This window comes from Carassius carassius, chromosome 26 (genome assembly GCF_963082965.1).
Source record: "Carassius carassius chromosome 26, fCarCar2.1, whole genome shotgun sequence".
NCBI lineage: Eukaryota > Metazoa > Chordata > Actinopteri > Cypriniformes > Cyprinidae > Carassius > Carassius carassius.
The window spans coordinates 8997311-9024058 of record NC_081780.1 but is presented as its reverse complement, the minus strand read 5'-3'; the positions used below and the strand labels follow the sequence as shown (position 1 = coordinate 9024058).

General features: G+C 37.1%; 1 protein-coding gene across 1 annotated transcript in view; it reads right to left on the bottom strand.

Moving 5' to 3' along the window:
* Positions 1-15744, bottom strand: part of pdzrn4 (PDZ domain containing ring finger 4) — a 28462-nt gene extending 12718 nt beyond the window's left edge. Inside the window, exon 1 of the mRNA XM_059511052.1 lies at positions 15451-15744. Coding sequence (XP_059367035.1) covers positions 15451-15519 — 69 coding nt within the window. The 5' untranslated portion in view covers positions 15520-15744. The remainder of the gene's footprint in view (positions 1-15450) is intronic.
* Between the last annotated feature and the right edge of the window lie 11004 nt (positions 15745-26748).

The following is a 26748-nucleotide window of genomic DNA, read 5'->3' as shown; positions in this document are numbered from 1 at the left end:
TGTTTTCGGAGCTGTCATATTTGGGTCAGTTTTCGTCAGGTGACACATATCTACAGGCCTGTTTATTTTCTTCAAGCTGAATGATTTTGCACAGGTGAGATAAGCACAAAGGAGTGATAAAACTGCATGTGTGTGTGTGTGTGTGTGTGTGTGTTTAAACACATGTGGCATGTGAGATAAGAATTGGATGGGAACCTCTTGAACAGGTGACCAAACAGTAGAAAATGCAATAGCTAGGCAGACGCACAAACAAACAACATTTCATCAACCCAAAAGGTGTCAAAGGCTGTTGAGGGAACTGACAAAGGAGCTAAACATCGATGAAAGACGCCAGACTAAAGTCTTTTATATGGCACATTTGTAAGGGAGTCACACTTTAAGTTTCACAACACTGTGAATCCAAAAAGAAAGAAGGCATGAGTGCATAACATACTGAAATCCCACCTGGGAAGTTTCAAACAATCAGAAAGGATTCTTCAGGTTCTTCAGGATTCTTCAGGGTATTATGTGTGAGCAAAAACACAATATCTGACACATGGTCCCATTCACAACAGTGAAAGCATCTTATCTTCATACTGAGACCCAGTCACCCGTTCAGTGGCAATGACACATGGAAGTCTAATCAGAAAAGAAAGACTTACTTATTTATAATTTGTATCAAAAATATAAATTTAGCATATTGCTTTAGAGCTCAGACTCTTTCTCTGCGCAGCTGCAGGAGTCTATAAAACGCCCGTCGACAAACATCGTCTCGCTATGGAAGAAAAACCACATAGATTCTCTCACACAGTCTGTTATTATTCTAATTCATTTTCTTCATTAGATTTACTCAGAGACTGATAACTAACTCGCCGTGATGTTAACTATTCAGATATTCAGAAAAGACTCTTAACTATTTGCATATGCTATTTTCCATGTCGTCTCTGCGCTGATTAATCAACGTGGCAAGAAATTAATGAGAGGCAATTAGTCCCCCAGCGAAACGCATGACTGAGTGAGAGATGAGGAGAAAAAAAGTGCAAGGGCTTTCTGTATAAGTGAAATTTGGTGCAAATTACTGTCGATGTGTGGCAACAAAAAGGCATTTTGGTCTCATTATAAGTAGAATCCAAGCATACTAAACAGATTGCAAACAAACAAGTAAATTGAGCAGATTAGTTATGATAATAACTTGGGGTAATGAATTAAAATCAGACTCTATGGCATATAACCACATTATCCACCATTATGAACTCGGTGTGAAAATGATCAGTTTGACAATCATTAAACTGAACAAGCAAAATGTTTTCAATTAAAATTTTTTATATTTGATCATATTGAAACAATATTTAAATATTATTTAAATAACAAATATGGTATTTAAAATAAATATTATTTATATAACAAATACAGTATTTGCAAAATGCTAAAACAACTTTATCCATCCAGTGACATTCAGTGTTATTTTAGTGTTATTTATATACTATTGTTTCTTTTATATTTAGCTTTTTTGTTTTCATTTTAATTTTAGTTTACGTTTTAATAATTTTATGTGCTTGTTAGATTTTTTTCTAGATTCCTAATTTGATTTGTTTTCATTTTAGTTACAGTTTTACTAAAATCTATATACTATTATTGATTTATATTAAACTTTTTTATGTTTAATTTCGAGTTTTAATAATTTTATGTGCTTGTTAGATTTTTTTCTAGATTCCTAATTGGATTTTATTTTTCATTTTAGTTACAGTTTTACTAATATTTATATTCTATTATTGATTTATATTTAACTTTTTTATGTTTAATTTCGGGTTTTAATAATTTTTTAATGTGCCTCTTTTATTGTTTTCTAATGATTCCTATTTAATTGGATTCATTTCTATTTCTGTTTTCTGTTTTAGTTTACCTAGTTTTAGTACTTCAATATGTACTACATTATTTCAGTTTGCTGCCAAGGCAACATTTCTAATATTCATTTAAGTTTCACATCTAATATTCAAATTATAGTTAAAAATACCAAAAATGTTTCTTAACAGTTTTCTTATAGTTTTATTAGTTGTATAACTGATGGTAGGTGAGGAAAACAGGGAAACCTTTTTGAAAACAATTATTTTTGCAACTGTTTGGTGTGGCTGTTACAACCAAATGCTATTACAAACTTCATCTTAATTATTCTAAACCTAGTTATACTATAGAAATAAGACATAACACTTAGGAAGGCATTAGCATCTGCAAGTACAGGCCTTCCCCCACTGTTTCCATTTTTAATACGCATATCACATACACAGTATTCCCACATAAGTATCTGTGATTACACAGTATCACCATAGAGATTCAACCGTCTCCACTGCTGTTGCTTATGCATGTGCTTTTTTTGCATTAAATTAAAATTCCTCTTTAGGGAGAAAGAATTACTCCTCAAAGAGTTTTTCGGTGGCAATATGCCACTGACTTATTCTGTGGAAATCAGGCATTGGGAGTTTGACTACACTATACAACGATGACAGAGTTCACCCTGCAGGCAAATGTCTATCTTTCACAACATAATTAAATTCTCCATTAGCACCAACCTTGGTTTGATCCTCTGAGAATAAATGCCTCTCATTCTTCTCTATTTTCAGGTACAAAAATAAATAATGCATTTAAAATAACAGGCACATATATCACAGAGAGCTGTGTATGTCTAACTAATGAGTGCTTCAGCAGGACCCAGCCATGGATGACATGGGTTATGACAAACTGCATCAACAAACGTTTATTTAGTCTCAGTGTCTCACTACAATAACCCGACGGAAGCACTCTCAATACATACAATCATACCACATACTGTCATAGAGTATGTGTACTGAATCTAGGCGTAGGGAAATATTTTTCCATTATAGTCTACAGGAGTGAGAATAAATGAAATATTCTAAGAATGGGTAGTGATTTTTGACAGGGTTGTGTCTCTTTGACCACATCGCCTGCCCTATTTCCAGGCCTTAAACCTAACGTGTAACAAAATGTAGAGACTTATGGCTCTTCCTGGTCACTAATGGATTTCATCAGGGTTGCTTTAGCACTAGAAATTCCTAAAGAAACTAGATGAGTAAACAAACTTTGAAGTTGGCTTGAAAAAGCTCTGTCTGAAAGTTTGAAGCAGTTGTAAATGCTTGAAGTTTGAATGTTTAGATAGATAGATTAGATAGAGGTTGATAGTATGTAGCTAATATTATTACTACATAACATGATTAGCATGTCGTTAACATGTTCTTAATATGTTTTAACATGATTAACATATTGTTAACATGATTAGCAAGTTACTAGCATGTCTTTAGTATAATTTGCATGTTGTTAGCCTTATTTTAAGTTACTACCATGTTACTAACATGTTTCTACCCTTACGAAAATTAACCATGGTTTTACTACAAATAAAACCAAAAAACCATGGTTCCTATAGTTAAACCATGGTAACCACAAATTAACCATGGTTTTGCTATATTAACCATGGTTTAACCATGGTATTTGTAGTAAATCTGTGGTTATACAAATGGTAGTCAACACGCCAAAAAACCATGGTTTACTACAGTTTTACTATAATAAAACCATGGTTATTTTTCGTAAGGGTAATATCACTATCATGTTGTTAACATGTTTTAACATGATAAGCAAGTTACTAGCATGTTGTTAGCATGATTAGCAAGTTACTAGCAAGTTGCAAGCATTTTTCCAGTATGATTACCATTTTTCTAACATGTTTAGCAAGTTGTTAACATATTTATAGCATGATTAGCATGTCACTAGCATGCTGTTAACATGATTTACAAGTTACTAGCATGTCACTAACATTTTTCTAGCAGGGTTAGCCTGTTACTAGCATGTTGCTAACATGGTTAGCATGTTACTAGCATGTTAAGCTTAAATAGCAGATCAGTAGGTTAGATATTTCAAGCCACCTTGACTTCAAATAGGTTTCCCAAACACTCCCCCATCTGTAACTGAAAAATAGATAGCCCCTCCCCCAGACTCACGCCGGAGCCAATCACTGTGTCCAAAATCTACTATATAATATGTGAAAACACTACACCAAAACGACTAGCACGAATTCATAGAATTTTTTTTATCATTTTATATTAAAAAAATTATAGTCTGCAGTTCTAAATTAAGCAAATGTTTTGAAAGAGCACTGAAAAATTACACACTTCAACTTTAAATCTACTGTACCAACCTTCAAAACCATGATCCATACTGAAGCAAAAAAACTGGACCAAGGCCTGGATTTAGCTATTGGTTTTGCTGTTGAGTTCACTTCAAGGTTCACTAATAAATGTCATGGCGAAAATTCTGTGGAACAAGCCAACATTAATCATAACCATCACCACAACAGAACAAGGCTATGCAATACAACAATAAAAAGGAGGGAAGACCAAAGGTTCAGGGTTAAACCTGTCTTTTTTGTACATGCTGACTCTCACTTGACCTAAAGCTGAAAACTACTGATTGTTCCTGAAGGGCAATGAACCTGGTGTCTCAGCCTTAAAACGCCTGAGGAATCAGTCAAGCGAGCCAAGGAGAGTTATGGGAACTGCAGTCAGGCTGAGCCAGAGAAAGAGCAGGAGAGACAGATCTGAGGGTGATTTGTGGTTTCAGTGGGTATGCTTCATTATTTTAGCTGATTTCGCTGGTAGGAGTGTCCCACAATGCCTCACTAATGACTTTAATGAAGGACTCTTCTCTAGAGAGATGCCAGCTCTATTCCAAAGCCTAGTGAGCTGCCTTTTAAGGCAGACATAGAATCTCATAAGTGACTGGTTTGAAATGCTCTACATACTGTAGCTAGCAAGTCCATGTGCCACACAAATCAACTTCCATTTGATATCAATACAGTTTAATGTTGCCATGTTACTGAGTTTTCCATGTTATGTTGCTTATCATGAATGCATGAATGATTTAATAATCATATATTTTTTTAAAGAATAAAACGTATGACCATTTTATATTTAAATATACAAATATATAACAATAAATATAAATAAATAAATAAATAAATAAATGGCAGAGCAGGGCACACAATAAAACAATAAAAAAGCATGAATGAATGAATGAATGATTGAAAACTAAAAATGTTAAGAAAAACAAAGAAAACCAGATAGATCTAGTGTTCTAGTAAAGAGTCTAATGTACTGGCTTATCTTCCACTGTGAACTTCATTCATGTGTCTCCCTTTTCAGACTGACTTTTAATAGATTCACTGTAGTGTGTCCGGTGCCAGGGGCTTATTGTCTGCTACTTCCTCCTACACACATTACACACAGATTAACCTTACATCTGCCATCATTACAAGCAGGAACACCACAAACAATAGCCATATACATAGACAAACACATGCACACACTATGTACAAAGCAATATTTCTAAATCAAATCAAGGGAGGGATACAGTAACTGCTTTATAATCCAATGTATCAGAGTTCAAGAAGCGGTCAGAGCCTGTACCAGAGACTTTCATTCATTTTGACAATGGATAAAGTTCATTTCTGAGTTCTAAACTTAATATGCTAGTAACCTGAGTGAGTCCTAGTTGTCAGCATTGTCAAAGTACAAATCAAACAATGTACATTTCCATCATTTCCAAGTCACAAAATGTGGTGTTGCATACTTGCCAATTCAAACACATTTCTAGACAAAAACATACTAATCAAAGATCACATCATTGTGTGCTAATCTTTTGTCCTGCATCCCACGTTTGCAGATCCAAAGCCTGATGAATGCGTCTTGCAGCTGAGCGTGGGCTGGCATGGGTCAGTCATGCTCTGCGTGTAACTAATTCACCACTACAGGTGTGGCACATGGCACGTCCAAAACCGACATCTGCTCCCCATCAAACCTGAAGCCCAATATAAAGATTAATCAAATAAACAGGCACACAAACACAGCATGTAATATGCAAACCTGCACCTTCTGAATAAAATCATGTACATTCTGCGAGTAGTTCAATGTGTGAAAGACAGATTTAAATCAAATTATAACAACCCTTTAATGAGCTACCAGCCGGGAGATTTTTTTCTCTCTTCCTGAATGTGTGTGTAATTCCCGGCTCTCTTCCTGTTACATGCCAATTAGCATTATTCCTCATGTGTTCAGTCGGATTCCGCTATAGGCAGATAGAAAAATAACACACGCCTTCACACCTGAACAATCTTCAAGAGCACGTCAGATGTGTGTGAATGGACATCCAAACACACGCTTGCTTAAAGATCGTCTCTTACTCAAACAGGCCCATAATGCACGGCACGCTGGCTTGTTTCACAGTGCAATTTACCTCCATTCAGCCAGTCGGCAGTCAGTCAACACCTGCTTTTACAGTTGCTCAACGGATGACTTCAAGTATGAATTGGGCATAATTGGCTAATCAGAAATAGACATGAGAGAGGACCAGGCCTGGGTTTTAGTTTGTGTTTTGATTTTTATTTGTGCGCGTCAGTCATCCGTGAGGGGCTGACACGCTGTTTTGTGTTTATTTTGATCATTAAAATATCATTTGATTGTCCGCCGGTTCCCGCCTCCTTCTTCCCGATGATTATGAAGGTTTAATTCGTTACAGTGGTGCCGAAGCCCGGGAGAAGGAGGGACGCGCTGCTGAAGATCCCTCGTTGCTGTGGTGAATCCGCGGTGCCATCGAGCTGGCGAGGGAGCGTGCCGCCATGGAAGCTCGAGGGGCAGGGCTGGAGTGAGTTGCCGGGGACGGGCGAGCTCGCTGCCGGCCGCCTGTGATGTGGAGGGGCGGCTGCTGTCCATGAGGGAGCGGAGGACTCGGCGCCGTTCGCCAGGGGGCTGGAGCCTGCTGCCTCCGTGAATGAATCCAGAGGAGGAGGGAACGGGGGACTCCTGCCGGCTGCCCAAAACCGGAGGAGCCGTCGCCGTCCACCGGGCGGTGGAGGAGTGTCGTGCCGTCCGCCGAGGGCTGTCCAGTGCCACCGCCAGGCACTGTGGAGGAGATCACCCAGCTGGTGGAGGGCCGAGCAGCAGTGCGTCTGGGAACTGGAATTTTTTTTTCCCCCTCTCTCGTCTCTGTCACTCCTCCTTCCATCTCCTTTTCTCTCGCCTCGTCTGTCCTACCCCCAGGTTCCCGGAGGTCCCCGTGAGCGGTCCCCCCCGGAGGGAGGGGGGGTAGAGCGCAGTCTCGAGGGTACCCCCCGGCCTGCGAGGGGCGATGGGGGTATGTGATGAGTGGGGCGGGCCCGAGAGACGTGGGAACAGGAGCGAGGCCGGTGGAGTGATTGGAGATGAGCGACACCTGTTTGACCCACTGGTCTCGAGTCCCACGGAGGAGATGGAAGGATATAAAACTGGAGCGACGACAGTGACGGACGAGAGAGGACCAGGCCTGGGTTTTAGTTTGTGTTTTGATTTTTATTTGTGCGAGTCAGTCGTCCGTGAGGGGCTGACACGCTGTTTTGTGTTTATTTTGATCATTAAAATATAATTTGATTGTCCGCCGGTTCCCGCCTCCTTCTTATGAAGGTTTAATTCGTTACAAATATAATATAATATAATATTTGTTGTATATTAACACTTTTGACTCCAGTCAATATTTCTAAATGTTTTTAATCCATGATTTATTTTTGTCAATTTATTAGATTTATTCTAAGTAAGTTTACAAAACAAATAAATAAAAACAAATTATTAAATAGCTTTACAGTATAAGACTTATACAGTTCAAACATGATTCTAATTTCTAATTCTAACTTAAGAGAGCTTTGAAGTAGATGCATGAAACCAACATACAAAACCACTTGCTTGCGTAAACACATGCATACTTTAACTTCTAATCTTAAAAACCTTAATAAATAGCTCTTGTGACAACTTCCCTGTGTGGCAACTGGCCCTAGTCTCTTCTGTATGCTTTAATCGGCCCATGCTGTATATGAAAGCAAAAAATAGGACACAAAACTACTTAACCTACTGATGTTTCAGAGAGCAGATCTGGTTACAGAATGGAGACTCCACGGTGTGCCCCACAGATGGGCCACTTGATACTTAATATGCAAACGGACGGTCCAGGAGACCTCAGAGAGCTGCTAATGACTTTTCAAGCACACTAAAAACCCAACTCAAATTTGATAGTCACAGGAATGAATGAACATACAGAACCCTTCCAAGACATGCAGGTTTGGACTCAATGAGTGAAAAAACCTGAGTGACAAGAAATGACAAAGAAATTAGATCTACAGGCTGCAATATGACATTATCACTATTATAGACCAGTTATCAGTGCAACAAATTACAACCAAACCAGATATGAATGGCTGGGTGTTTCTTCAACCATGGAAAACTTTTGGCTCTGTGGATTTTTCGAAAATAAACTCCTCAAACACTTCTCTTACCAGTTTGAAATTATATATATTTTTGTTCTTTTTTTCTGAAGGTAATGAACATTTATATCACAAAGCTTAGATTTCTTAGATAGCATTTTATGTATCCTAAAAACCCACAAATAAAACAATATTTTCACACTTTTTGTAATTGACAAAATTACAAGTGCTTCATTTTAGATGAAATGCATTGGTTCTGAGTATTGCAGTACTCACTTAGATAAACCGTTTTTAAAACAATAAATCTGTAATAATATTTTATGGATTTTCCCATTTAAGTTTCTGGCACAAGAGTACAGCAATAAAATCTACACATAAAAGGTATTTAAAAAAGCGGCAAGAATTAATTTTCAAGTTTTAACATGGAAAAACAGTCAAAATCTCAACCCTTCAGAAATGCACGATTGTTGTTAAAGGAACCTGGCGACAAGTTCAACACATTAACAAGGAATGTTTGAGTAATATCAGCTTATCATTGCTGTTGAATTAAGGATGTCACAGTGTGCTGGTGTCAGACTCAGAGGAACTGACCCGGGCCAGTTTGTGTCTCGCACTGACAGACTGTCACTCACACAGGGGGCCGGGGCCAGCCAAGAGGAACAGACAGGAGCAGTGACCTCCCTGTATGTGTGTGTGTGTGTGTGTGTGTGTAAGACGTGTGTGATGAAAGGTGAAATGCATCCCATCCTGTCTGCTATTGCCAGATGCTATTGCCATATCTGCAAAGACACAAGGTCTCTCTCCATACTTTAATTCCAATAGTCCATTCAAATGTACTAACAGTGTGAACTGTGAAGTTATAATGAAATTAGTCTCTGATAAACACTGCAATTTCAGCATCCCATAATTCCTCTGGCTTCTGCTGTGTGTTTTCTCTCAGAAAATGTCTCACCTTTGCAAGAACAAAAGAACAGACAGAAAGTGAGGTGGGGGAGGGGTATCATCCACGTTTCGTGTGCCGTACAGACACAAGAAGCCACTGAAATCTATTCCTGTGCCTTAACCTTGCACACACAGATGCTTTATTATTTGATCCGCATAACAATCTTACCAAGTAACTGCGCTACTGGGCTGAACTGCAGTGCTCACAGATTATTTTAATATTGCAGATACATCACACATAACTCATAAATGATCTGAAGAGCTCTCGAACTGTAATTCTCTGCAATACACTAGCAGCAGCAAACACACACGTTATTTCCTCCCTGGCTCTTTGGCCAGATGGGATATTAGGAATTGTCATCTAGACGTAAGTACTGCGAATTGTGTGTTAATTACAACTGGATCAATCTACAATCCTCCAGTGCACCATAAACCTGCTCTATAGACCCAATCATTATAGAACAAATCAACGAAAACAACCTTATTTAAAGTCAATGCGAATTGCCATTTGAAACCACTTTTAAAAACATGATGTATTTAAGATTATATTCTGTGTGTAAAAAAACAAAACAAACAAAAAACCTTTAGGTTGATTTTACTTATAGGAAATCAGTTATATGATAATGTTATCTAAATAAACTAATAATTAAGCACTAGAAACTAAAGCTACATGTAATTTTAAGCATGACAACATTATAAATGTACAGTGAGAAAAATAAATAACTTAACTTGTGTTATGCTGAAGATAAAATTTAAGTGCTATTAAATTATTAGCATTTTAAAATCCAGCTTAAAGTGTTATATTATGGCAAATGTAATCTAATGTAAAAATATTCATCATCACCTAATAAATAAATAAATCCAAAACAATCAAATTTAAATTCCTGTCAAATTGCCATGAGTGTGGGGGAAAACCATTAAGGTTGATTTTATCCGTAGGAAATCAATTGGATCGTGAAAAACAGAGCTATTTTGTTATTGATCAACATTATCTTAAGGCCTAAGTGACATCAGCAAACAAGCAAAGTCATTTAAAAGAGGAAGAGGAAGTTATTACATTGTGATAAAATATTATTTAGATCGAATGAATGAATCGTAAACTAGCGAAATGTATTAAGAAAGTAAATTTCTTTTGTACAATAGCCTACATAAAGCATTAACATCTCAGAAAGATCTTTCTGGTTTTTTTTAATGCTAGATCCATCACACTAGTTCTCGTCATCAAGTCAAGTGAACAGTGGTATGAAGATTTAATGCCCTGAGTTTCATTCGTGCAGCACCCATGTGTGACAGAGGTGTAATCAGCCCCTTTTGACTTGCCAATTGGGCCAACTCACAGAGGACTGCATGATGAAGGAAAGACAAAAGTCCATAACTTTTATAATTACCAATCAGCTCTAAAGCCCAGCACTAATTACACACCAGTGTGTTTAGGGCAGACAAGCAGGTCATCTCCTCTGCAGTTAAAGACAAAGAACTTTTATTACCTCTTCTACTGAAACTGGACTATGGTTGTCTTATAAGAATGAAAAAGAGAGGCCAGGATCAATATAAAATGACAAGTTTTATGTATATTCATCAGTTTTAGTTTCTTTGGAGTTAATAATTTTAAAAAGGAGTTCATAAGTTCTGAAAGGGCAAAACAATACTAAACGCAAATAATAAAATGATATTAACTGCAACTTGGCCTACTTAGAAAAAAAATGCAATCTTTAAAAGGGAAGGTGTGAGTTAAAACCTATATGCAATAAATCTCCTGCAGTGTCTGGTTGATGCAAAGTACATTTTTGCATTGCATAGCTAATGTGTCTGCAAAGGTGGTGTATGTATATTGAAAAAAAAACGAGAGTAGCGAAAGGGGTTCATAGTGAAGACCTTGAATGAGAGGGTCTGACTGGTCGAGTGGGTTTGTTATATGGATGCAAAGGTCACGCCTGCACTTTTTAAAATGAAATAACACACAAAAAAAAGGTCACCTCATAATTTCTCTTGAAAGACAGTCATACGGAAGCAGATCAGACAGAAGTGTAAAATCCCAATAAACTCAATCCTGAGCAGTAGAGACAGTAACAGCAATGATAATTACCCTGTTGGCACTTCTTATTGATGCTATACAACTTAGAAAAATCTTTGAAAAATAGTTAAGAAAAAGATTAGCAGAGTGCAACCTTGAACAAACATAACTGAAATTGGGGCCAATACCTAAAAACTGATATTATGCTAATGCTGATAACCAAAAAATTGAAAATATAAACATTCTTTAGTATTTTGTCTAAATAAATTAATAATTTAACACAAAAAAAGAAAAAAAAAAACAGGAATAATAATTATGCATGTGAATTTAGGCATAAAATCATGATGATGTACAGTATGAAAAATATTTCATCCCTAACAAAAGTGACTAATTTCATTTACTTAATTAAATAAAAATTAATTGAACTATCATAGATCTGTTCATGTGTGCTTTTGAAAGTCAGGATAAACTTCTGCATATTCACATGGAGTCTAAGAACTGGTATGCAGTAAATATGAAACCACTCACACAATAGCAGGTAATATGGTGTGTCTGGTAAGGAAGATCAGTAGCTGCATAAATGGCATAAGACACAGGTTTAGATGAGGTCATCTGCTCTCTTTCCAGATCAGGAGAAAAAGATGAACTCAGCATCTGTCATTTCACTAAAGCAGAAAATCACCAGGACCACTGAGAGAGTAGAGTCTATTTTTAGCAATAATTATACAACCATTCCATGCATGCTAGAGCCCAAAAGAATGATATGGGCTTTAAATGAGATTTCCATCAAATGCACACACACACACACGCTTCGCCTGGGCTGGAGTTGGCAGGGTCTGCTGATATGATCACCTCAGGGTCTGTGCTATCAGACAGGCTTATCATCCAACACACTCACTAGATCAATCAAAACTACATGTTTCTCTGTCTTTCCCTTCTTTTGTTCCACACCCATCACATTTCATCAGCAAGGAGAATCATTTAGAAAAAGGCTCCGGGACAGGAAGATAGATGAGGGTGTTCTGAGAGAAAGACAGGGGACGCGGCCCAACAGTGACGATGCCAATAAGAGAGACCTTGGTTCAGGCAGGAGTGTGAAGCATCCTTACACACATACACACTCAAAACTCAATCTTACACACTCACAAAAGCCAGTTTCTTTTGGCAGGTCTCTCTAAAGGTTGTCGTCCATCTGGAGGCCCATTAAACTTGAAGGCTGTGATACACTGACTGCCCAAATCACTCGCACAGGTCCAGAACCATATGGTTGTTAGTGCTCTCGAGACCAACACTTCCTCTGACCATCGATGGCCACTGTAGGGGGCGCAGAAGTAAACTGGTGCCAGCTTTTTCATGTTAATTAAAAATCACATTTGGAGTTTGGAGAAGATCTTTTAGAACAAGGTGAATTACAAATAACAAATGTCATTAATGCAATTCCTGCTAATTTCTACTTCTGTGCTTGCCAAGATATCCCTGAAATTCATGGAACTGCAGATGCTAAAAATGAGCATCTGAGTGAGAGTAAATGAGTGAGAGGTGATATCTCTCGTTCTCCTCCCAAGCTTATCCACAGACTGGAAATTACACTGAGCATCTGTCCCCATAAGGGATCCTGACCAGGACCATAAACTGCATGGCTCCCTTGAGCCTCAGTGTTTCAGCTTGACTGAGTGAAATAGCCTCTATCACCTCATGCTTATACAGATTCGCTGATCAGCAGTTACTAGAGTTTTAGAGATTACTGGAGAAATAAATTGCCATAGTAACAACATGCTAAGTCATAAGTTCATCACACTGGTTTGACCTTTTTAAATTTCTGATGAAGAAAATCAAGCTAAAACTCTGAGAACTCATGCAATTAAGTAGAAAATACTAATTACAGTGTTATAATATACATGTCATTTATTTACACAGTTTGGTCAAGTAAGTGACCATATTATGCAGATATCCAAGAGTTCACATACTTTTACACAATCACTGTGTATTAATATGCATCCACCATAATGTTATAAGTTTGCTGTATTGTTTTCTACAGCACTGCATAAAATAATGCTTGGTTTCTCAAAAGCTGCCATTTTGAAAGGTTACCTGATATCATAGAGTGTTTAAATCACCCTCAGATCAAGTCATCGTTAATAAGACTTGAAAGGACATCACATATTACATCACAATGGATAAACAGCAGCTAATCACAGAGATTTTGCCAGTTTCATCCGCCAGCCAAATTAAGGTGAAATGGCTCAGACCGTACAATCTAAAACTTGATTTTGCTGAACACACGTTCAGCCAAGTCCTCCGAGACCGAGAGTAGGAGAGAGGGAAAGAGTGCTGGATTATGGATCTTTGTAACGTGCCCAACAAAGAAAGATGAATACATTTCCATGGTGAGCCCGTTGAGGGGCGAACACTCACACTAAACTCATAAATCTCACAGACCACTAGGGCTAACGGGGCTGTGCTGCCAAGAATGGTGTCAAAATTGTCAGGGGGCGTGAAATTGCAGTGTAGGCGTGTGTTTGTGTTTATCCATGTCTGCTTCTTGTTGTGACTTCAATAACACAGTGCAACATTTTCTTTGATTTGTTCTCATGAACCTAAAAGCTGGAAAATGTAAACTGCATAAATAACAGAAACATCTGAGGCAACGCTTCCTTGACACACTTTCGCTTCAGCTTGGGAATTCACTCCACAGAGAGTAGATCTAGATTTCCCTTTCCTTTCAACCTTCTCTAGTACCTTCATCCTTCCTGGAGACATTGCATTATTCCTTTCTCTCCCCGTTCTCTTGTTCTTCAGTTGGGAGCTGAGCTACAACAAAGGGACCAACATGAGACATATAAAAAGTCATCTAATGTCAAGCAAAAAGCAAACCATAACCAGCCAGAAACACACACACAATCTAGGGTGTCAAAGCAGCAACACACCACACACAAAAATGCTACCAGCCACTCTTCACTCTATAGTGCCACAAAAGAGCAAGCGCTTGTACAAAACTCCCAATCACAGGCATTACAGCTCCGCTATCAGCAAGAAGTCACTCTAAACACAATCCTACCGTTTTGAAGCAGTAGGGATCAAACTTCTATCAACTCAGTCCAGTCGCCGACAGGGATAATCTCTCAGATTGGCTTCCACACAGACAAAAAGCACAGCTAACCATCTAATTAGGGACTAAAGCCATTTTGTACAACAGCTTAATGAGGCGGTGATCAGATTCAGAGCAACATGAAAATATTATTTTGCACTCTTGATGCTCAGTAGCTTTGACCTCCTGTGCAGCACAGGGACATGAGCAATCCTACAGCTCAGAAAGGAGTGGAGCCAGGAGATGTGCCAGCCCTAGACTACTATCAACCCTAAATTTATCTTTCACTATTGTATTAAACAACTCTCTATTTCTAAGTATCTGTTATATTGTAGATCTCCAGTGGGTGTCAACTGCTAAGACAAGGGTTGGAAACACAGTGGTACTAATCATGATCAATGTTCTTTTTGCAATTTGTTTTTTATTCAGGCTTGCTTCCTTCTTGCAACTCTGACTTGCAACTACATAATGGAAAAACTAGTTTCACTAGTGTGTAAAATCCAAAATTCTCATTCTCCTAACTGTGAGCATCTTGTACAACAGCTGTACTGGAATGAACAAGAACATGGCAACAGTTGTAAAGGGTGTGCGCTGCAAAACTTCCTTTGATCCCTGACAAATGCTTCCAGGTAAGTCCCCAGTGCAGTTGGGAATTCATCACACAACACAACAAAGAGTTCCCCTAAAAACTCTTCACACAAGAAGAGATCCAAACACATAACAACTACTAGAACCAAACTGAATGTCTTTAAAACACAGGGTTTGGACTCGATAGCCCCATGGGCATGCTTGGACCAGAGTTCGAATCCCAGCTTGTAGTCCTTTCCATTCCCGCACCTCTTGATCTCTCCCACTTCGCTTCCTATCCACCCTCTGACTGTTGTATCCAAAAAAGCACAAAGGGCTTCCCCATCTACTACTTTTAGAAGTACTATCCTGTCCCTTGAAACAACTAGTTCTACATGCATTATTCTTATTTGCAGGGTGCTTAGTCTATATAAGTGGATCCATTCATCTAACAAAATTGTCTGGAGAACATATCTCTGGAGAAGGTAGAAACTTACATGGAGGGTCCCATCTGATCTCCTAACTCAACTTCAAAATGCTCTCAGGAGTCGGTTAAACAAGTCGACTCACCTGTGCGATCTCATACAGCAGCTTGTAGTGCTCCTCTCTCTTCTGCAGCGTGCACAGGTTACAGCCCATCTCGCCGTCGCGGGTCCCCCAACAGATCTCTGGCAGTAGTGCACACACACACAGGCACACCGGGGATTTCCCTCAAATGTTGAGTAACGTCTCTCATCAGTGGGTACCTCTCACCCCCTCTTCTTTGTGGGAAAAATCACACGCTGACCGGCCTGCCTGATGCTGCAGAATTCATACCCCCTCGATCTCCCAGTGCCTCTCTCATCCACACTAGCTAGCAGTCATCCACGCACGCTGTACTAAACCCCTCTTCATAGAGACACACCCCCCTTCTCTTACTCGCCCATCTCTCTCTCTCTCTCTCTCTCTCTCTCTCTCTCTCTCTCTCTCTCTTTAGATTCCTCCCTCTAAAGCTCAGTGCACATGACTACATCTACTCTAGTCCATGAATAATAATGTCTATCTGTTGGTTATTCATAAAAGATGATGCTTAGAAGGTGCTGTGACTGTTAACTGGGTATTTATCTCAAGGCATTAAATAAGATGGTAATGACCACCAACTGAGCAACTAAAAATACATCTCATGTTCATATAACACTTATTTATTTATTATATGATTGATTTATGATGTTCATTTCTCAGTCATTTGTGATGCTGTATTTCATGAATAGGAATTGGCCTTGTGAAAGGAGAATAAATGGTTTGTTTTTCAGTGAACAGTGAATAAATGTTGACAAAGGGGATTTCAACCATTTTGTGAACACGGTATCCAGTCAAGACATGATGCAATACACCAATAAGAGTTAAATCTCTTTTATGTAACTCAGAGTTTTTATCCTAGCGAGCCACAACAGGACATTTTGTCAGTACCAGTTTCTATGATTGCTGTGTGGGCCACTGTGAAATTTCTTTGGTCCAAAACCTCACCACTTATTTCTGCACATTGAACATCAAATATCGTCTGATTAGCTGTGAATTTATGGCCTTCTGGTGCAGTTTTTGCTGGTTGCAAATCGCCACCCTAGTGGTCGTTGTGATGAACTTTCAATGTGTTTGGGCATCGCCAATCTTTAGTTTGCGACTCAAGTAAAGTAAGACGACAGCAAGAGCTTCTATCTTTTGCTTACCATAACCATTCAGGAGGACTTTAAGTCACATCCAAAGCTAAAATTGGCATCATAAAACCTATATCCCATAGAACAGTTTGTCATAAGCATTGATAACACATCTAGACAAACTGCAAACTTCACCACCCAGCTCTTTACATTGGCACTGACATTAAAAACTACAATATTAGCTAAAGATAGTTTACCCAAAATTAAAATTCTGTCATTAATTACTCACCCTCATGTCATTTCAAACCTGTAAGTTCTTCTTCGGAACACAAATGAAGATATTTTTGATGAAATCCCGAGATCTTTTTGACCGTGCATAGACATCAACGCAAATACCATATTCAAGGCATTTTGTGTTGTGATACTCATGTGAAAGTGCATAGGCTGACACAGAAGAGAAGAAATTGTTAAATAAAGTTGTTATTTTTTGTTTCTTGTTACACACAGTATTCTCATAGCTTTATAAAACTGAGGTTGAACCCGCTGATGTCACATGGACTATTTTAACAATGTCCTTAACTACGCTTCTGGGCCTGTAACATGGTAGTTGCATTGCTGTCTATGCAGGGTCAGAAAGCTCTCAGATTTCATCAAAAATATCTTAATTTGTGTTTTGAAGATAAAAGAAGGTCCTACGGGTTTGGAACAACATTAGGGTGAGTAATTGATGACAGAATTTTAATTTTGGGGTGAACTATCCCTTTAACATTAAACAGTATTTCCACATATTTTTGACAGGGGGAGGAAATTTTATAATCAACTACTGAAAAATTCCAAAATGGTTAATGACTATTCTAAATACTGTAGGGGATGTGCACAGCTCATACTTCATGGTGGCTACAGCCTGCTGTATTTAACCACACATGTCAGTGGTTGATAAATTAGATTTCTGTAGGTGGCTTATTGAAAGACAATGGTCCACTAAATGTGCAAAAGAAAGGGAAGAGACACCAACCACTATTGATTGTCCTCAAATTGGTTTCCAGACTCACAGTGAGAGTAAAAGGGAGAGACGTGTGGTGATAACAGTACACCGTAGAGGCAGTTGTCCACTGGCTGCAAGACAGCTCTCTTGGGAAGCAATAATCTGATTTGCAGAGCTTTAATTTCACTCAGCAGGTTTGGAAAGGATCTGAGCCAAATTTGCCCCAAAAAGGAACTTCTCTCTTCCAAACACAGCTCCCTACAGTCCTCCACAACATGTGCCTGAAGATATGCTGGAAGGCACTTACTAACTCAATTTCTTGCTTCTATTTATCTCTAAACAGCGATTGAAGATGGTTGTTCAAGACATTAAAAAACCAAGTTGTTGCTGTTGTTTTTAAATAGTCAATAATAAAATATTAACATTATTAATTAAATTAATAATGAGAGACAGTGTTCAAAATGTATGAATACTTCAGGCAGAGGTTTGGACGAATAAAATCACAGAACTCAAGAAAATAATGCAATAGAAACTTATGAAATATTAATACAATGGGCTGCAAAAGTCAAGTCAAGTCACCTTCATTTATATAGCGCTTTAAACAAAATACATTGCGTCAAAGCAACTGAACAACATTCATTAGGAAAACAGTGTGTCAATAATGCAAAATGACAGTTAAAGGCAGTTCATCATTGAATTCAGTGATGTCATCTCTGTTCAGTTTAAATAGTGTCTGTGCATTTATTTGCAATCAAGTCAACGATATCGCTGTAGATGAAGTGACCCCAACTAAGCAAGAAAGAGGCGACAGCGGAAAGGAACCGAAACTCCATCGGTGACAGAATGGAGAAAAAAAAAGTCTGACACTACTACACTGAAAAGACAGGATTCAAGATTTAATATAAACCATAGAATTAAACATTTCAGCCATGGAATCAAACAAAGTTTGTTACTATTTAAAATAAATACTACTTATAATGATAACAATAAATTTATATTTTGTATTTAAATGTATTTTATAGTTTATTTATATAAATAATAGTGCAAATGGTACAAGCTATAAACCAAACCATGCACTTATTCATTAACAAAAGATCACCTACTGCTGGAAATGAATCAATACTTAACAGAACAATTAAGTATCAAAGGGACTCTTTTCCATTTAATACCATTCCATTTCATTCAACGCCATTCCATTCTTTTTTATCCTTTTCCATTCTACTTCAAAGTTCTTATTTATATTCACTAAGGAAGAAGAGAAAGGTCATCTGCAGGGATCAGAAGGCACTATAGCAGATAACATCAGCTGCTGGCATCACGGGTCACTGAAGATGACCCCTAAAGGTGACATCATCAGGAATAAAAGTGGTTACCTCAAGTATCCTGGAGTCCTGAAGCCCTGAAACAGCTTACGAACATGTCTGAGTTAGCAAATGCAGCTAAAGCAATGCATGCCAATTGTTTAAAATTAGAATTCATACTTCCGCTCTCGTTTTTTCTGCGCTGAAGACAGCAGGGGGGTGTTATCATTCATGTAGCGTTCAGGCACCTTGAGAATGGCACCTCAGTTCTTTTGCTAGCAAGGGAGGGGAAAGATGTGAAATGCCCTTCAGTGTCATTCACACAGTTAAGATGAGTCATCAGTTTCAGATACAAAATCCAGGAGACATCACCATCTGGGCCTCTGATTCCTGATAAAACTTGTTCTTAAATGTCCCATATGTTAAAATGATAAATAAATTAAGTTAATTATGGTTTAAAGCTATTAATCATGTCACAGATATCTCCTGGATGGTCTTTACCTCTGTAAGAGAAACTTATGAAGACAATAAAGCATTACGTAATTGATATATATTATTTAAGGGCTACCTGAGAAGCTTACATATTGATGTATGCGAACAACTTTAGGTGACTGTTCACACCGTACACGTACAACAAAACACAGACTAAACTGATGCGCAGGTGGTGTTGGAATGGAGATATCAGAATGACTGAGGGCTAATGTGCCATGTATCTCAATGCCCAAAAAACATCAATTATTTAAACCTATGAATCATTAATCAGAGCAAAAACACCAGTATTGCTGTTGTTGGATTGCAGGTTGAGGGGTAGAGACGTGGAAACACTCCTAATGGAGACACTTCAGAGAGAGACAATGTTCAAAATGTATGAATACTTCAGGCAGAGGTTTGGATGAATAAAATCACAGAACTCAAGATAATCATGCAATAGAAACTTATGAAATATTAATACAATGGTCTGCAAAAGTCTGACACTACTACACTGAAAAGACCGATTCAAGATCTAATTTAAACCATAGAATCAAACACTTCGACCATGGAATCAAACGAAGTTAAGGGTTTTGAAAATCTAAAATACTTTTAAAGTATCAGATGTCTGTATATATATATATATATATATATATTTAAAATAAATATAAAATCTAAATTAATTTTTAGATCTTTTAATTATTTATCATAAATGTTTTTTAAATAGTCTACTCATTTTTTATTAATTTATTTTTTTGGTGTCCGATTTAAATTCAGTTAATGCAGTTATAGCTTGCACTTGCTGATTGACACAGAGCCCAATTATCATGCATATGTTTGATTTCTCCATTGCTATTGTGAACTCTTGATTTTCTACCTCACAATAAAAAAGAGACTATGAATAGAGGGTCAATGTGCTAAAAACTGTCATTAATTACAAAAAGGCATATATACAAACTTGTGGTGCATTTAGCTTTTGGACAAAGGTTTGAGAATTTTATATTGCAAGGGCAACTCTTGGACCAACTGACGTACACAAAAATGTCAAGCTAGCCAACCCTGACTCCTATGGTCTCCCCCATAAGTGCAAATGGACCCCGGGCACTGTTATATGTCATGATACAAGTCGGATAGACTGAATGAAACTCATCTGCATCACACAGCTGAGTCTCACTTTATGCTGTGGTTAGAATAGACTGTCCCACCCACAACTACTCTCACAAACTGCCCCAGTACTGGCCCTAGGGCATGATAACCCACCAACACAAACACACACATGACACGCTGCTAGAGCCCTATTCCATCTCTAATGTTTTAACTCAATAGACCACTTCTCATAAAACGCATTATGGGGCTTCCCTGGTGCCCCCTCCGGCTTCCACTCTCAGGTGGTCGAATTGGAAACAGCACTGGAGGGCACCTTTACAGCCAAACAGCATCTGCGCCTTAAGAACTGAAATAAACTCTGCACCATGGCTGAGATAACTATGGTTTCATTTCAACAGAAGGGCTACGGAAAACTAATGCCCTTCTGTGTCTGCCTCTATTTTTTTCTCTCTAGCCGCCTCTTTAAACTCATCTCTGTCTCAATCTCCTGATTAGCTGATTGTCCGGTTGGTGTCAGGTTGCTCGTGGCCAGCTGTCTCCCGTTGCTTCACGTTTGCCCAACATTTACCGTATTAAATAAGCCACTTCACACTTCCTAAGAGTGACCCTGTGAATGAGTGAATCTTTCAAAAAACATGTCATATTTCACCCTAAAATAAACATACATATATATACATACACACACACACACACACACACACAAATATTATATTATATTATAATTAGTGCTGTCAAATGATTAATCACATCCAAAAGAAAAGTTTTTGTTTACATAACATATGAGTGTGTACTGTGTATATTTATTATGTATATATAAATACAAATACATGTATATATATATATATATATATATATATATATATGTGTGTGTGTGTGTGTGTGTGTGTGTTTTTAAGAAACATATGCTATGTTTATATATACTATAAAATATAATAATATGTTACCCTGGAGCACAAAACCAGTAATAAGTAGCACGGGTAGGTTATATTTGTAGCAATAGCCAACAACACACTGTATAGGTCAAAATAAAAATAAAAAAAACATGCCAAAAATCATTAGGATACTAATGAAAAAATCATGTTCCATCAGCCAATCTATTCCAGCTTTACTCAATCTCATAAAAAGGTTCGGGAAATTTTCTGGCTATAAGATAAATCAGTCTAAATCCTCTATTTTATTTCTCAATCAAGAGGAAAAGTCAAAATTATCATACTTAACTTCCAATCTTAATGTTACAGATTCATTTACATACTTAGGACTCCAGATTGTGGCAGATATAGAAAAAGTAACCTCATTGAACTACAATGCCCTAACAAATTCAATTACTAAGTCTGTAGATAGATGGTCAGGTTTACCAATCTCATTAATCGGTCGCATTAATATATAAAAAATGAATACACTACCCAAAATAATTTATTATTTCCAAAATATCCCTTTGCCCTCCACTACCTCATTTTTCACCATTCTACAAAGAATGTTTATCCAGTTTATTTGGAATAATAAACACCCAAGAGTCCGGACATCTTTGCTTTACCTACCATACGATAGGGGAGGATTGAAACTCCCAAATATTCAAGCATACTATTGGGCATCCCAGTTAAGAGCGATAATGTTTCATTTTTCGGCAAGTGCTCCTCCTAAATGGCTAGAAATAGAAAATGTATTTGTGAAATCAAAGATTCCTTTTAACTTGTATCTTTATTCAGCCAATATAAAAATACTACACAAAAATTTGAGTGCAATATCATTTAATCCAATAGTTCTGAACATGATTAATGTCTGGGGGAAAGTACGAATTCATCTAAAGGAAAAAGAGTCTCTATCTGTATTTAGCCCAATATGGGGGAATGATAATTTTATACCTGGTCGAAAGGATTTAGGCTTTCGACTCTGGGCTCAGAATGGTGTGTGGAAAGTTAAAGATCTATACTAAGGTGGCGTTGTAATGTAATTTACTGATATTACTGATAAATTCAAAATCCCTAAAAAACATTATTATAAATATTTGCAAATTAGGAATTTTATACGTACTGCCCGGGGACAAGGACTTGCTGAGCCAGAGCTAACTAATCTAGAGAAATGTGTGTCTAAACCAAGCCTTGGTGGAGGACACATATCTTGTTTATACAACATGTTATTGTTAGGTTCTCAGGAGTCATCTACATCCAGATTAGCCATGTGGGAACAAGACCTTGGATTAAAGATAGATAAGAAAAAATGGGAGCAAACATGTTCAAAAGCTCAAACACAGACAGTTAACAGCAGACTAAAACTGTTACAGTACAATTGGCTTATGCGTACTTATATAACTCCAGTAAAACTAAATAAAATTTATAGCAACATACCAGATACTTGTTTTAAATGTAACAGTGCAAAAGGCACGTTGATTCATTGTATGTGGGAATGTGATCAAATAAAAGAGTTTTGGAAAGGAATTAATAATATGATATGGCATATAGTCTCAGTGAGATTGCCACTGGATCCTGAGCTTTTCATTATTGGTATTCATCCAGATAACTGGAAAATTAAAAAGGACACTCAAGTATTGATAGATATGTGTATTCTACATGCTAAATGGCTCATCGCCATTTACTGGAAAAAGATATAAAGGCCTACTATAACTCAATGGTTAAGAGAAATATCTTCATGCATTGCAGTGAAAAGATAACATATATTCTTAAGGGTAAAGAAGACCAATTTAAGAAGATTTGGAGTCCCTTTTTATTATTTATTGAGCAAGGGGATATGAACAATATAATAGAGGAGGAACAAAATGCTTGATTAGGTATTATATTCATTTGAAAATACATTTTAATTTGCACTAATCCTATTTTATTTTATTTATCTTATCTGTGGCTATTATTGATTGCAGTGTACTGTTAACTCTGTCTTCCAAAGTACATACTTTATCCAATGTTGGTTTGTGCTATTGCATTTTTCAAGTAATAAGAGCCCCGGTGTTTGTTTGTTTGTCTCTTTTTTTATGTGATGTTACAGACATGTGATGTACATTGTTGTGTAAGTGTTTAAGAAAATGCAATAAAAAACAGTATTACGCAAAAAAAAATCATGTTCCATGAAGATATTTTGTAAATTTTCTAACTTAAATATATAAAAACTTTTTGTTTAGTTGCTAAGTACTTAATATGGACAACTTTTAAGGTGATTTTCTCAATATTTAGATTTTTTTGCACTCTTAGACTCCAAATAGTTGTATCTTGACCAAATATTGTCCTATCCTAATAAACCATTCAGTACATCAATGGAATGTTTATTTATTCAGCTCTATTTAGCTTTATTCAGCTTTATTTATTCAGGTTGTTATTCACATTTCTTTATATTTTGGGATGAAATAGAACTGGGGCAGGTTTCTTAATCACTTCTGTATTTGTATGTGTGTACTTGCCATTTTTTGGAAATATAAATCAATATAAAATGCATTTTATTGATATAAAAAATTTTTAGGGGTAGGGTTTCTACACTGTTAAAAATTCTGCTGTGATTTTACAGTAAATTACTGGCTACTAATTGCATTACTTTCACAGTAATTTACAGTAAGAAATTTAATGTAAATTACAGTAAAATTACAGTTGTGTACAGTCATTTCAGTTATTGATATCACATCATTACTGTAATTTCACAGTGCATAACTGTATAAATATAGTTATCAGCTGTAACTTGAACAGTAATTTATTGTGTTTCAGCTGTAAAAGTAATGCAATTAGTAGCCAGTAATTAACTGTAAACTTACAATTTAATACAGTAATGCAATATGATGACATAAAAGTAGTAAAAAAACGATTAAACAATAGTTTCCACAATTGATTTTATTTTCAATAAAATTGATACAACAATATCATAACAAACGTTGCAAGAGTCATTGCATAACAGCGGGCAGGAGTCGGCAACGGGCAATGTTTAAACCTGCTTTTACCCTCTTAACATCCTTGATGTGTCATTACAAGTGCACAGCCAATGCGAGGGATTCCTTCAGAGTGAACACGAGTGAATCTGACTGCAGTAGATGTGAAAAATATGAATAAAAATGAAGTTAATTCGGCCAGCGCTCATACCTGTATTTACATCCAGTTTTCGGTTGAAGTCCAAAGTAGTCGATTGTCGAGTTCACGCGCGTGATCATAGGTAACTAAACATATACTAAACAAAAACTTCATTTTTATTCATATTTTTCACATCTACTGCAGTCAGATTCACTCGTGTTCACTCTGAAGGAATCCCTCACATTGGCTGTGCACTTGTAATGACACATCAAGGATGTTAAGAGGGTAAAAGCAGGTTTAAACATTGCCCCATTGAAGTGAACAGGGTGCAAATTTTAAAAAGAGGATAAAAAGTGTAGGCAACACCGATTTTTGTTGTTGTTCTCTGTATTGACAGCACTCCAAATTTACAAAAAAATTAGCTCAATGTTAAAATTGTCCGGAGTTCTCCTATAACACAAAATCTGATTATGTTGACATCCATTCAAAATCCACAAGTTTGCGCAGCAGAGAACACACTTGCTGATTGATGCCTCCCTGCTTCTTCTTGGATTTAGATCCTGTATCAGGGTTGATGACCAGGAAGCACCTAAGACCACAAAAAAAAAAAAAAAAAACATTTCAAAGTCTGAGAGATTCCCTATTTTTGTTATATATTTGAAAATACAGTCTAACATTAGAATATATTTTACACTCATTATTTTTCAATAATCCATTTAGTTTTTCTAATTTGCTATTTGCTGACCACAACAGCACATGCAAAACACCTTAGGGTAAGAAGTGCTCATTCCTGTAGCTGGATATCTACCTTTTGTTGGATCAGACTGAACTCTGCAGGAAGGTAGATATCCAGAAACAGGAATGAGCACTTCTTACCCTAAGGTGTTTTGCATGTCTTAATTTTATGGACGGAAAGACAGGAGTCACGATATACAGTGAAATGGGATTATTAAACTTCAAAAAGTGACAGTTTTAAGACATGCAATTGCACGTTTGAAAGTGAAAACTGTTGCACATCCACCAGGTTTGAGTTCATTCATGACTCATTGTTTCAGAGCAGTTTGTAATAATGTGCAGTACTCAAAGAAACGGTTAACTTAAAAATTAAAATTTGCTGATAATTTATATTTGTATTTTGGATTGTCATTCCATCATTGGATGCTCCATTCAACTTTAGCCTGAAATGAAACCCTAAAAATCTTAAATTCTGTTCTGATGAAGAAATAAACTATAAATTATCAGCAAATAAAAAATTTTTGGGTGAACTGTTCCTTTAATAATTACTGTTTACATTTATAATATGCTGTTGATGAATTTTGAGTTTACTTTATGGCGTTTACATTTCTAAACATATTTTGCTATTAATTTTAATAATGGAGTGAGATTTTTTCAGACATGGAATGCCGATAAAGGTCTTAAACGGATGGTTCGGAGTAAAATCAACCTAGGCTCCTTTGCACCATGACCTCGAGCCAAACACCCCCCAGAAGCCTTTTTACCCTTGGTTGAACATTATTAAAGTTAGAGCTTATTTAGAGATATCAGCCGGATGGCTTAGTGCAGGCGCTAATGGATCCTAGGCTGTATCTGGTAAATTACCCCACTAATAATGCCCAGAATGGTGCCAAACTTCTACAGTAGTACAAATAGGTTCTGTACTCATAAAACAAGGCTTTGGAAAGTTTGAAAGTACATCATTAGTTTATTTAAATAACACTTGCCTGACGGCTCATGCTACCGCTAACCCAGACGTCGACGTCACTTCAGTGGCTTGGGAAAAGCACGTAAAAGTCCTGGCAGAAAGCGCTGCATAAAGATGTAGTGTAATGACAAATAATTTCTTTTTTTCCGAACTGTTAACAACTTACTGTTAACTAATAATTGTTGCAAACTGGTACTACCAACAAAATATGAGTGCATTCCTGGAACTGGGCATTGTTACACTACATCCTTATGACAGCGCTTTCTGCCAGGACTTTTTTGTGCTTTTCCCAAGCCACCTTTCTGGGGCTTGAAAGTGGTTATAACATTGCAGTCTATAAGCGGGATCAAAAAGCTCCCGGACTTCTTAAAATTATCTTAATTTGTGTTGAACAAAATTGTTTGGAACATCATGAGGGAGTGTAATTAATGAGACTTTACATTTTTGAGTGAACTAACCCTTTAATATCTTAAGTAAACATCTTACTGCATAACTAATTCTAGCTTAAAACAAAGACTCGTTAGTCATTAGTTTCGTTAGTCTGTTCTGAAGTTGGAACACAACTTACATTAGACTGACATCCATTCAAAGTTAATGAGCTTCCTGATCAGTGTCCAGACTTGCTGGTTTATGTGTCCTCTCTGCCTCTTTGATTTTGTACCTGTCTCTG